At 38.3% G+C, this 14,094-nt stretch overlaps 1 protein-coding gene across 3 annotated transcripts in view; it reads right to left on the minus strand.

Moving 5' to 3' along the window:
* Positions 1-1,141: 1,141 nt before the first annotated feature.
* The window catches only part of BARD1 (BRCA1 associated RING domain 1), a 44,711-nt gene continuing 31,758 nt past the window's right edge, over positions 1,142-14,094 (minus strand). For 2 of the 3 annotated variants that reach the window (XM_037397731.1, XM_037397732.1), the window contains 3 exons: positions 13,794-13,886; positions 3,373-3,470; positions 2,405-2,655 (listed from right to left, as the gene is read on the minus strand). In XM_037397731.1, the coding sequence (XP_037253628.1) occupies positions 2,518-2,655; positions 3,373-3,470; positions 13,794-13,886 (329 nt within the window). In that variant the 3' untranslated portion in view covers positions 2,405-2,517. Of the gene's footprint in view, positions 2,656-3,368; positions 3,471-13,793; positions 13,887-14,094 lie in introns of all 3 variants that reach the window. The other variant, XM_037397733.1, reaches the window with a different exon arrangement.

Genomic DNA, 14,094 nt, shown 5'->3' on the forward strand with positions numbered 1-14,094 from the left:
AGACTCTTTGTAGACAGAAGTGCTATCCCTCTGCTTTTAATGATTAGCAAGAGTGAATTAAGCAGGGTCTGTGTCACCAACCTCTAGCTTTTGTGTACTTCCCTATTGCTTCAGTAGTGTTCGACACCTGCTGCAATTCTGGCATCAAAGTCTGCTTACTGCAGTTCTGTAAGGCTCGTTAAGTGCATGAGGCTACAGAAGTTGATCACACTCAAACTCTGAATTCCTGAGGAGACCTGAAGGAGACAGGCCAGAGTTAATCTTGAGTACAATGAGAAGGGTAAGGATCACTCCTCAGTATGACATGGAGTGATTCTTAACGTGATTTGATAGTAACCCTGCTTGAAAAACACAACTTTATTCCAAAGAACTAGGAAGAGTTCAGTGTGAGTTAAAAAATCTGATGGCAATTTTCTACCGGAGTTTCTTTTCAGCTGCCAAGGAAAAATGGCTCTTGAAACCCATAAACCTGCTGCTTCTGCTTTAGGACACAGAACAGCATTAGTGATGGGCCAAACTTCTTCCTGGTACACAGCAGAAAAGCTGCATTCTTAAGAATTTTGCAGAGATTCACTGCTACTTCTGCAAAGAATACCACATTAGGTATATTGATGTGCTATGAAATGCCAAGTTAAAATGTGCTACAATCGTTAAAATAAATGACCAAGTCCATGCGGTATCGACTCAGTACCTTATTTGCTGCCAGTGTTTATCTGCACAAAAACCCAGAACACATTAGTTCCATGGATTGTTCCATTTATTAATGAGCCTTGCATTTTTGCTTGCTCACAGACATGCAAGTACTTGAGGACTGCATTTAGTAAAAAGCAATGATTCAGTCTAGTAGAAGTGACAGATCAAGATACTCCAGCTACTGAAGTCTAGTAGATGCTGTTGAAAACTATAGCTGTTACGTCTGAAGTGTATCTTTTGAAGAGTTCTACAGAGCATATTGAAAATTGGCACAGGATCTCCAATGGCAATGGCTACAAGAGAAGAGCTGCTCTTGCAGATGGATATGCTATCTTCGCAGCCATGTCCAGTTCACAGAAAAGTACTTACATTTCCATTTACCTGTCAAGATACATATGGACTGTGCACTCATTCTGCAGCTAAGCTCATGTAATAAGATACTCCAGACTTACTGGCACTAGAAGTTTTTTTATTATAAGCAAACACAAAGCAGAAGCAGACACGAGAGACTTGGTTTCAGCCCACAACCATCATTTGCACCATGTATTACTGCAAGACACCATTTTTAAATTATGAAATCGCAAACTAAGGCAACAGAAAAGATGCAAGATATCACGTAGGAGCACAGACTAAGGAAGTAAGATTCTGACAACATCTTACGACAAATTATGAGAAATACTGTAACAAATGCGAAGGAATCAATTATTACTCCAGTGTAGCCAGCTGATTTTAAGCATAATTGTGCAAAGTGAGGCATAATTCTTTTGTGATCATTATACTTTTTCTGTTAACATAACCATGATAGCTATCCATACTTACAGAAGTATTTTTGATTGTAGTAATTTAATAAGGATCCTGTCGCTTAAAAAACTTCAGAAAATAGAATAAAATTTAAGTCTCACCTTTAAAAGTGTGGAAGAGGACAGAAGTGAATAAAGCATTACTCTTGCTATAATTCAAGAATTTTAGACCAAGATTTTTCAAGATGGTGTTTTCAAAATCATTCACTTTCAAATGAATTCAGGCCATTAGTTAACTCTACTTTCTACAAGGTTTAACCCACGCCAAGAATTCCCTGCAAAATTCAGTTGTAAGAAGTCATAGGAAATATCACGTCATCTGACAGAAGAGATGTCTACACAGGGAAATGACTATGTTGAAATGCACGGGTTTTTTGTATTTATCTTTAAAAATAAATACAAATTCTGTCCTGGCTGGGAAATCCTGACACATACAGTAGATCCTTGTCAATGGATATTAAACACAAAATAAATGGGGTCATGCTCTATCACCTACAAAGGGATGGTTTAAGTCAAGAATACAAAAGGTTTCATTTTGCAAAACCTTACTTAAAAGATGTCAGTGATTATTACAGTTAAGTTAAATGCAGAAATAAAGCATTCTAAATAACCCAAGGCACATTTGTCAATGCAGTATATTTATGTCTCTCCTCCATTGTAAATTAATTTATTCTAGTATATCAGTGATCTTAGTAACTAATTTGAATAGTCAAAGCTCTCCTGTACTCCTAAGTGCAAAATATAAATCATAGCTTCAGACCAGTGTTCACCAGAGTGTTCCAACTGCTGAACATTCACCACATTTAAAAGCCTTGCTCATGAGGCATCAATATTCATTTTACAGGCAGGAGCTGAAATGACATCACACAGTCTATAAGCCAGCTGGAGGGGGCCATCCAGACTTTGCCCAGACGAATTTTCTCCGGCTTGAATTTAGAAGACGCATCATAGATCACATACTGAGTGCAACATCTCTGGTCAGAAGTAGATTCTGCATGGTATGCCACCGTGTTGATTGTCTGTGTCACATCACTGTCCGGTTTTGGCTGCCTAACCAGAATTTGTCCTCCTGCTGCTTTGACCAGTTCCACAAGATCACTCTTCTGGTGACTGTTGAAAGATCCCATAAAATAGAAGTAGCATCCGTCAAACAACTTAGCAGCTAAGTGGGAGAAAAACAAACACCACAACAATGTATAAATACAGGACTTCACAACTGAGTACACGAGAGAAAAAAAAAAAGGGACAGGAACAATCAGTGCCTACGAAATACAATTTAAAATAACACACACTAGAAGCTAGAACAGTAACTTCACATGTTACGGTCCTCAGTATAAGCACACAATCAGGAAAAGCTTGCTTACACAGTAAATTCTTGCTTATGTTTAAATATTTTCCAGCCAACAGGGTTTGAACTATGAGCTAGGAATATTTAAAGCTACTGCTATAACACATTTAATGAACTTCTCCAGTGTAATCCAGAAAGTAACCAGAAATTAATGCAGTTAAATATAAAAGTGGCCCTATATAGAAACAAGTAGTAATAAAAACATTTTTCTTTCAACTTTCAGATAATTTCAACTAGGTTCTAACGCTGAGCAGGGAAGGCCAAAGCAGCATCACTTCCTGTCCCATACAGCTTCTTCCATGAATGTAATACAGCGTTTCCTTTGACAAGGTTATAGCAACATAACCACTAATAGAGAAAAATGACAGCTTTATGGGTGTTCGCAGTTCTTTTGATCACCTTGCACATAATCAAATTTCTGTACAAGACCACATTATAATTTTACATTACTGCACCTGCACGTGTGGCAAAGGGCAAAAATGCATGAACCAAAGGTCATTAAGATAATGTGTCTCAAGCAATAAAACCCACCAGCTGTTCTCTGTTGAGCCGGCCTCTTTGTGGGCCACCTTGGATTTCATACTTCTCTTCTTGTTCTCGAACTGTGGTTTGGAGACAGGCTCGCACCCCTACAAAAAACGCAATAAGGCAGGCAAGAATTAGAGACCCCATGTTGTAATAGAGGCTTGCATGTCATTTTAGGAACTAAAGAGTTGCACTAAGATTAAAGGATCACCCTTAATGCAAAACATCGCATCCACATGGCGTCAAGGCTTGCATGCTTTAGCGATTTGCTTTTAAACTTGAAAAAATTTACAAGAGTGGTTGAAGATGCAAGTCAGGTGAAGTAATACCACACTAAAGTCAGTGCAGCAAACACTAGGAATTACTAGCTTTCCCTCTTACCCACCAAAGGTCAACCACTTAATGTCAAATGTCAAATTGCTGATCATTTGGAAGCTTAAAGTGAGCATGTAGAACCAGCTCCCCAGTTATGAAATGGAAGCAATTGCCTGATAAAGAGCAATTACAAAGCAAGCACCAAGCTGTTTCTGAACAGCTACGGCCTCAAATAACAAATCAGATGGGATTTCAAGGTCTCCAAGATCAGCACAAACTGAAGATTTATGCTAGGGCTTAACAGTGGCATGCATTTTTCTTACCAGTGCTGCATAATGAGATTGTCTTTCAGAGTCAACATGTTTTTACCTTGTTTTAAGGCTAGTTATTTTTTCTAATACAGACTGCACTGATGCTAATGTATCACTAACATCGGTTAAATGTACCACCTGACCTCACTTTGGAAAGAGAAATTGCTGTGGTCATCCATTCAAGGATGGAACATTTTGCCTGCACATACATTGCACTCATTAATAAAAATTACCCAAGAAAGTTTGCAAAGCTGATTTTGAGAACCGTTCCATGAGGATTTACAAATGTTGTCAAGGTTGTAACTTCTAAAGTAGTACTTCACTCCTTGCACAGTGCTTCTTATTCAGGCAACTTATTTCTACTGTACAAATATGAAAACCACCGTATCTAAAAAAAATGCAAACCGAACAAAATCAGAAGTAAAATGTCATGGGTTGATCCTAAAAAAGGAAGAAAGTCCAAGACTATGAAGAGAAGAAGAAGATACCATAGCAACAAGTAGCCATAGACAGGAATATCTAGAGGGGTCTTGAAAGCCAGCTGTTGGTAATTTACTACCAGTTCATACAAACGCACAAAATGCAATGGGAATTCATATTTTAGTTACTAGAAGTCCTCTAGTGTACTTACATCAAAAAAAAAAACCTATACAGAAAACCGCAGCTGGCTGAATACTATGGCAAATACCTCCTGCCATGTGCATATATCAGATTGATTATTTGCGCTTGCCAATTCCTTCAAGGAAAATTAACATGAACTAGAAGGGCAACCTAGTCATGTATTTTCTGGAAAAGCAACTTACATATTCATTATTGATAACAGCAATGAATACTGATAACTTATTTTCAGAGTACTCATAACTCAAATCTAAAAGTGTGGGGTTTTTTTCTTTTGTAATCATCACAACTGAACAAGACTTCCTGTGTCAGTTTGCCTCCAACTTACATGGCTATTCTTTCCTTCCAAAAATACAGATGTTAATAGGTGCCACTTAGAATAATGAAAAAACAGTCTCATCTAGTCTTAAGAACAGAACTATCCACCCATTAAGAGCATGTTTTATTTCAACCTGCCACCAAAAGCTCAATTTCAAGGACTTTCACTACAGAGCTGAGGTTTTTATACAAGTACTCGCAAACTGAGCATCCAGTGCCAGCATCAGTAAATGAAGCGAATGTGATATGAAAGTAATAAAAACTTGAATGAATACAAAAGACTACAATGTCTTTTTGTACTGCTACTTGCCTGAAAAAAAACCCCGACAAGTCAGTCATGAAAGTAACGAATGTTAGTGGATTGTCTGTTAGAAAACACAAAATTGGTTACATCTGTTTTGCATACATCTGTCTGTCCATTTCACACAGCCAAGTCCTCCAAGGAATCTGTGTGCCTCAGAGTTCCTTGTCACACATAATGACAATCCTCCAAGAGGGCAAGAGACATGTCTTATATAAAGAACCACAAGATAAACATTTGTTTCCTTGAAAAACCGGAAATATGTAAATAGACAATTTGTCTAGCCAGTGCCTGTGTGATCAGTATTCTTAATTTTAACTTTTCTCAAACAGCTAGGATCAGAACAGTTCTGTATCTTAACAGATTTGTGGCACAAAAGCTATGTATTCCAGATAGCATAAAAAGCACTGAACATAAGTTTGCAGTGCCCAGGTGTTTTCCTTAATGTAAGTATGTTAAAAGGCACGCTGTTAGGCCTTACACACACACACAGCCCTTCATGGAACAACAGACTGGTTTTTGGTAATGGAAAAATAGTACATTTTCTGAACATAATTTTCATGCAAGATGTAGAAGCAGAACTTGTTCCGATTCACGCGTCTTGTCATATTTGATAGAGAAGAACAAATGCTTTTTGCAACCACTGTGCTCAGGGACATTTCAAGCAGTCTGATCTAACACTTTGTCTATGTGCAGGTAGCAAGAGAGGAAAGTAAGTTACTGGAATCCTCAAGCTCAGAAGTGGTGTTTCAGACTTCAACATACTTCACGGCAATCTTACCATCAACAGCACAACCAGAGTATCACTTGGAAAGAGACAACACAGACAGGGTAACAGTGGAGGGAGAGCCTTAGGCACAAGGAAATGAGGCAAACAGCATGTCTTTGGTCATCAGAAACATGGTCTAGCTATATATTCAGAGAACTGACACAGTTAGCAACCAGTGTTTGAGGAAGGTGCTTACAACCCTAAGGTGAACAGTCAAGGAATATCTATCCACGAAGGAAGGCTTCTTAACTAGAAGAAAGCTAAAATAATTTAAGTGATAGACACCAGTATATCCTTTAACTACAAACTGGAACTTCAGACTGATTTCTTCTTCCCAAGTAGCTCATTTCTCTTCAGTGACTCCTGCATACTAGAAAGATTTTGTATTAGAGAATGAAAGTATTCACATACTATAATAAAAAAAGAAATCAGAGAGAAAGAAAATAGCGAAATATACCCCGTTCTCAAATTTGACATAAATTGACAGAGGGCTCAAGTTGCCTTTCTACCTAACTCATTATGCACTTGTCTAAACAAAGGGTTCCTATTTGACCATTCTTTTCCCCCCCCTCTCCACACAACATTTCATGTCAAGTCATATGTTTCTAGATCACTAATTTTGCATTAGCATTTTCAGATGCAGTGAGGCACGTAAGTGGTTCCCAAAGACAGCATCATCAGCTTTGGTTGCATATACAGTGTCACCTGGAAGCACTGGGTATGTACAAGCTTTATTCTTCTAAGAGATGGCACAGCCACCACAATATGCCCTTGTGCTAAAAAACTACTCAATTTCACACTTAGGAGTAGGGATACAAATAGAAGATTAAAGCCTACTGTAGACCCTTCTAACTCCACCCACCTTACTACCCCCCCAGCTATGGATTTTATTCTCTGTGAAAACTGAGTGTTAAACTGAGTCCACTCAGTAAATCCTAGGCCTTTTTCTTGAGTAGGCATTGTTAATTTTAAAGCTGCTAACATGTTAAGTGGCTGGATAATGACAGTTCCCTTTTAATAGTCTCTCCATCCAACCAAGCGTCACCCTGATTAAGAGAACATATAAAAGGAAATAAAATTCCATACTGTACTCAAAGCTGTATCATTTCGCTACTTTTACAGGGATATTTCTAGAAGCTCTGTTGACCCTATAGCACTCCTATATAAGTCAGAGGTATAGCACCCCTTTGACTTCAAAACAGAAGCCATGTTAAATTGATTCCTAGAACTCCAGAGATTACAGATACAGTTCAACACTATTGAAAAAACGCCGGTGAAAACTTGATGCCAAAATGCTGGTCAAATGAATGGTCTAAATAAAGACTAGCTATTATACTAATTAAAAAGTGATTAGGACACCATCAACACTATGTCACCTCCCTTCTGAAATTGAGATGGACAGCTTCAGTACTTAAGCAAAAAAAATTTGAGAACAGGACTGAATCTCAGAAGAAGCTCTTAAAGAAGCTCTCTGAAAGTGGAGAGGAAAGTAAATATACTTTTGAAAGGACAGCTGTAGTTTTAGGAAAGGGTACAGATCAGGGTTACACTGGTTTTCTTCCCACATTCGCAGTCTGTGCATTCTTAACAGGTGAGCTTGACTAAAAATCTAGTCTGTTCTAAAACAAAATAAGACCATTCAACTTACTCAGGATCTCAGCCAATCTTGATTTATTCATTGTATCTATTGCCAGTTAAAAGCTGTGGACCTTCTAGGTTGAGGTTGATCGAGTTTATTCATTTAACATGTTCTCTTCCCAAAAGAGAAGAGGGTGATTATTGCAACTACACTTTAATGGCCCTCTAGTTTAATATCACAGTAGTTGGATCAATTACCTGCAAAAGGCTAAGACTTGTACCAAGGCAAATGGCATTTTTCCATTTCACAGGGACCAGAGCTGTTTTGCAATGCCCAGTTCTAGTGTGAAAGCACTCATTAATAAAGCTTGCGTGACAGAAAACCACACCGGGACAAGACTGCACGTGCAGAGGGGTCACGCAAAAGTTCTTCCCTAGAAATACAGAACATTAGACAATTTAAAGGCCTCTTAAATAGCTGATTTCACACTTGCAGCCTGTAGATACAACAAGATCATTTGCATCAAATTGTAGCAAAACCCAAGCCTGTATTAAAGTCCCTAGAAAATATTGCAGAAAAAGGTTTCAGCTTAATACAACCACATTTTAGCTTGATGCCACCACATTTGGCAGGGAGAATACTGCTCATTTTTTTTCTCCTCATTAGCAAGATCAGTAAAGCATCACTACTTACACTGATCCTTATTACCTCACTGAATAGCTGCCCCTACCTTCTCACCTTCCAGCATATAAGGAGCAAGCAGGTTAAAAGGGTGCCCGCTCTAATGGTGTCATTAATTGACCTTTGATACAACTGTAGCTACTAGTACTGGAAATAAAGAGATTATTGTTTGCAAAATTTAAGATCAGAGCCCTATAATCCTTATTCATGTAAGTCTTATTGGTTTATAATCAAACTGCATCAGCAAGAACAATTTAAAGAGGATGAAGTACAAAAAGAACTGGTTGCCAAGAACAAGTTGTAATCACCCACAGATATCCAGGGGTAGCTCTCAGTAACTCAATTGGCCTTAATGGAGTTTTGTTGGATTTGCATTAATAAAGCAAAGAGCAGGGGTTAGTCCCAAAAATCTCTTAGAACAGCTAAAAGTAATTTAGAAATACACAACGGCAACAAAGATGATGAAGTACTTCACATCCAATATCTAGTAGAGATTGCAACTGAAACTTCCTCAGTTCAGTCTACACTAGGTTTTAAGACATACATGCACATTGAGCAAAGTTTGATGGGATTACTTTCCCAGAAAACAAAGAAATCCAGACTGAGAAAAAACCTTGGGGGAATTTGGCATGGCTAGCTTGAATTTGCTTTCATCAACAGCATTACTGGTCTTTGATACAGCACACAGAATTTTTATAGTCTCTTACATGCTTATAAAGTAACTTTAGAACCACAGATTTTCATGGAGGGAGGTAGAGATCTCATTTGGTGAAACAATAGCAGACCATTTGTCCAACACTTCGAAATGACACAAGATGCTGCAGAGACTAAAATTAATCTGCTTAAGAAAGGTAGTTAACAAGTTAATCCAGGTGACATTTATTAAACATCATGGCGCAGATGCTTCGGAAGTCCTTGAACATCAATTCCCAGAAGCTAGGAGCATTAATATGAAAATCTTTACTTCACTTAAACCCTCAAGTGTCCTGTCTTCTTTAAGAAAGGAGGATTTGCCACAGCTGCTTTCTAGACTGATCAAAGTGACTGGAGGTAGCCATTCCCAAGGTGCAGAGGTCAGGTTAAATTCCACTGGGAGTGCCCATCCTCTGAATCCCATCACATGCTTTTAAATGAATGAGATAGTACTTCCCATCCTTTTCCTTACAATGAGGTACCTTAGGGCAATGTTTTCTTCAAACCAAAAGTGAATTAGAGCAAAAGGACTCTCTAAATATGAAAAATCTAGTATCTGGATGACACAGAACAGAGGGAGCAGTGGAAACAATTTCCTTTTCCTCTAGTCCTTATTTCAAATCACCCACTTCCTAGCTCTGCAAACACCACATTTAAGACATTCTCGCCCTCATTTTCTCTACAAAACCCAGCAGCCTCACAGTCTTAATCTGTGCCAACCTTGAAGTAAAACTGTTTCCCTGCTTCTTTCCAGAAGGTGCAGACACTGTGGGAGTGCACAAGTTCAGGCCCTGTTGAAGCGAAACACTCCCCTCAGCTGTATACCCAATACATCAGACTATGCATATGCACATGAGATATTTCTACCGCCTCCCACAGAGCTGTGAGTCCTTTTATAGGAGGCAGTTGAAATAAGTCTCCAACTGCAAAACAAGCATGAAATACTAGTGATCAAAAGTTTTGAGCTGTTTTAAGGAGGAAGGGCTCTGCCAAGTATCAGCCTGTTATCTAAAAGATGTTTATGCCTGGAAGAGACAGTCCAGCCTGAAATGCAGTCAGCTCAAACAGCTTTACAATTCTTTTGTTTAATAGCCTAAACAAGGATAGACATGTTGCTCCAAGAAATTCAGAAAGGTATTTTTGCCTTCAAATGTTGGTTGTGCAATCCCCTAGCTCTTCCAGTCAACTCCCAGTTGTTCTGAGTCCTCAAAGGAAAAGCAGGGGGTTTCACATTCTTTAAATGATCAGAGCTGAATCATTGCCACTGCTCCAGGTAAGCGGAACAGATGAAGGAATAAGCAATGAGATGCTTACAATTCTGCCAGACAGTTCACTGCAAAGCCTGACATGACTTTGTTCCAATGCGTATCGTTACCAAGATAATTTTTCATTCCCTGCTTTAACAGATGACAATCAGTTTAAGAAAAAACAAGCTGAAAAGCTATTAAAGACTTCTGCTGGTTTTAATTACTCTATTCTACGCTCTACAAAAAGCATAAAGGAAATACAGTGATACTTGAATCTTTGTCTCAGCCTACTTGCAGAAGGATAATGATATGCTACTTTGTGCCCTATTACCATCCCAGAAATAATGAAGGCAATAAAATAATGAAACCAATCAAAGATATGGCCAAGGGCAAGGAGCACAGTGACAACAGGGTCTCAGTTGAATTCTGTGCAGCTTTGAAAGCTGATATATTGCTGACAGCGTATTATATGTGGAAAATATGGAACTGCAACTGGAAATTTTTCTTCTGTGAAGATCTAATATTGCTCAGTAGTGACATCCTTTCATCCTAATCTTCTACCTGAAGACAAAAGGGAACCCCAAAACTAGAGATACATATTTAAATCTTGGCTCTCTGATACCTAGAGGCCTTACATTTAGCTCAAACTCTGCTGGAAAATTCCACATTACCTCTCTGCTGATACTAATGGATACTATATCTGTGCGTAGATACATGTAAACAGAAGCACTGTAGAATTATACAAGAGAAGGAAATTGCTTTTTATTAGAGAAACACAGCTTGAAAGCCTGCTATAACAGAAGAGTTAACATCAGAAATCCACTCTCAAATGAAATACTGTTTTTTGCAAGCATGCAATTTTTTAAAAAGTTGTGTAATTGTGTAGACTATAAATATAAGTTTAGAAATAACAGTCAAATGCAGCTTACCTTGTAGTAAAAAAACCCTCTAATAATCACTTATGCATAGTCAGCATTTCATTAAAATGCTGCACTGAGCTTTGTTTTTTCAGATATTTCAGGGAAGTTTTTGAACATGAATTTACTTTAAGTGAACAGTTCAGAGCACCGAACTATAAGCAACTCCAATTTATTTGCATTGGCACTGACAGAAGTGAGCCAGAATGAGCACATAGTTTTGAAAGTTTATTTGCATCACATTTAAGGAAACATATCCAAATAGAAGTCAGAAAGCCATGATAAATAAAAAGAGAAGTTATGGAAAAGCAAAGCAAAGACCTCTTTTTCCTAGACAAATGTTTCATCAGCAGGAGTCCCATTATTTGTTATAACAATGTTTAACTTGTAATGACTCTGAAGAAGACTAATAACAGACTGGTAGGAACAGATGGAGTGGTGCTGTTAATTATAGGCACTTAGCTGCATCAGACCCCCATGAGTTATTACTAACATTTCCCACTAGGGAGGAGAATCACTCGCTTTTAAGTGGTATGTTGCTTACTAAGCTGGGAGCATTAGCAGTCAGGATTGTACCAATCAGTACTGACAAAATAAAACTCTGCTGCAAATAAAAAAATATGTAAATATTCCCTGAATAGCCCCCGCACTATTTTTTTCCCCAATCACATCTAAATATAAAAGTTCTTCCACAAACACTTAAATTCAGGTCTCACTAATTAAGTCTCCCTACCACTCAGCTGAAGTTTTCTAAGCATCTGACTAGCAAGAAGATAAAATGAAGTAAAGGAAAATCACCCTAGCATGTACGATAGAAGGTATGCAGACCTCCTGAACTGAGCGAAGCCAAGAACCTGCAAAGTGATTCACCACAGAAACAGATTATTCAGTCAGGGTATTGTTCCAGAGCACATGAACACACCCTTTCCAATTACACAACTCAAACGTCGCTTTTAAGCTTTCTGAGTTTCTTGCTGCATCCCTACCTCCAAACAGGAAACCGTCTCCCTTCTACTTCGTCAGGAAAGTGTCTGGAGGTTACTAAATCCATCTGCTTCTTAGGCATAAATAGCGTTTTGCCATGTTATGTATTCAACAAGAAGCTACTCCTATTTGTAAGATTCACCATACAAAGACAACACAACCTTTTCCTTTTGCAAATGCTTATAAAGTCTACAATCGGATGCCACTGTAGGCATTGCAGAAAACATTTCTGAGGGGACATGAATTCAACATACCCTTTAAAAAAAAAGCATGGAACAAATCCACTGACTATCTGCAAGGCAAATGAACGCATCAGAAAAAAAAAGTCCCATATTCAAAGAGTCTGATGACATGCTTTATTTGAAAAATTAGTATGCAGCTTTTGAAGCTTTAAGCAGTGCCTTCATAAACATTAGTGACTGGAAAATTTAGACCATTAAAGAATCCTATATTCTGATGTTTAGTTACACAGTAGAAAACTGGAATGAAATTTGTCTGTGAGTTTTCCATGGACAATTAACTCATTTGTAGTGTACTTATTAGCTAATAGGACTTAGTCATAAAGGTCAAGGGGAAGAAGATGGCTTTTACAACTACTGTGAAAGCAGATACTAAGAAATGTATTGGAAAGAATAAAAAGCAGAGTTTGGGGTGTTAGTCCACAGAACAGCTGTACAAAAAAGCACACACTGTATAAAAACTAATTACAGATTGCATGACAGATGACATGCACAACAATGACAGGCAAACACTGAAACACAACAAGTTCCTTTCGAATATGAGGGAGAAATACTTTACCTTGAGGATGACAGAGCACTGGGACAGGCTGCCCGGAGAGGTTGTGGGGTCTCCTTCCCTGGAGACATTTAAAATCCACCTTGACATGACTCTGCAACCTGCTCTAGGAGAACCTGCTTTAGCAGGGGGCTGGACTGGGTGATCTCCAGAGGTCCCTTCAACCCTGACCATTCTGTGTGACTGACATCAAAACTACTTGCATGCTAAGCAGACACCATGCAAGTCATCTTTTCTTGGAGGTTACTATCCTAGTTGAAGAGCACTCCAGTCTGCAGGGCTTGCATGTACATAAATGGGCATCAAAAGTTACATATACATTTGATCTGCCCGAGCCTGTGATTGCATAAAGCCTATCAATTTTCTCAACAGAGAACTTCCGTGGAAAGTACAAACAGGGGTTACGATCAGCTGACAGCCTAACCGTGGTTAGAAGTTTTAACAGATCTCAGCCTATATGTAAATAGGCAGCACCTCACCTTCTTACAGGCCTTGATCACGTACATCAAGTAAGCAAAAGCTTCCTGTCAATTTCAATGGAAGCTGCTTATATGAAATTCAAGATTTTAATAAATTCCTCCCTCCTCTTCCCAGGGTATTTTCCATAATCTTCCAAATCACTCTTAATGTAGCAATGAACAAATTCACTCCCCACTGATAGTTAGGGTATGACCTATGCCATACATCTAGTAATGAAATGCACACATTTGCCAAGGAAAGAGTAGTTGTATTTAATTACATCTCTTGTCACTCAGGAGATTAAAAACCAAAACACTCACACTTTATGTTAAGCTAGTTTTGATATTAGGACAGTTGCTGAAAAAGAAAATTTTCCTCTGGTACCCCATTTACAATTTCTGGTTAAAAAGCCTGAAGAATCCCATCTATTTAATACTTACATTCAAACCTGAGGACCCAACATCCAGTCAGAACAGCCATCATACACTTGAAAGTACTTGGCATCGGAACATCAGGGATAACAAGATGAGTTACTAGGAGAAAGATTACATCAGTAGAACTAAAAGCACATAAAATCAGAACCATGCCTGGCTAAGAAGCAATCAATCACCATTTAAAGAATAAACAGACTACAGTAATTTATCAACCACTCTTGCCAGCACAAGTATGTGATTTTTGAGACTAAGATGTAAGTAGAAGCACTATTAGAAATTTGGTGGGTTTCAACACAGTAGCTGTGAA

The sequence above is a fragment of the Falco rusticolus genome, chromosome 8, assembly GCF_015220075.1.
Source record: "Falco rusticolus isolate bFalRus1 chromosome 8, bFalRus1.pri, whole genome shotgun sequence".
Taxonomy (NCBI): Eukaryota; Metazoa; Chordata; class Aves; order Falconiformes; family Falconidae; genus Falco; species Falco rusticolus.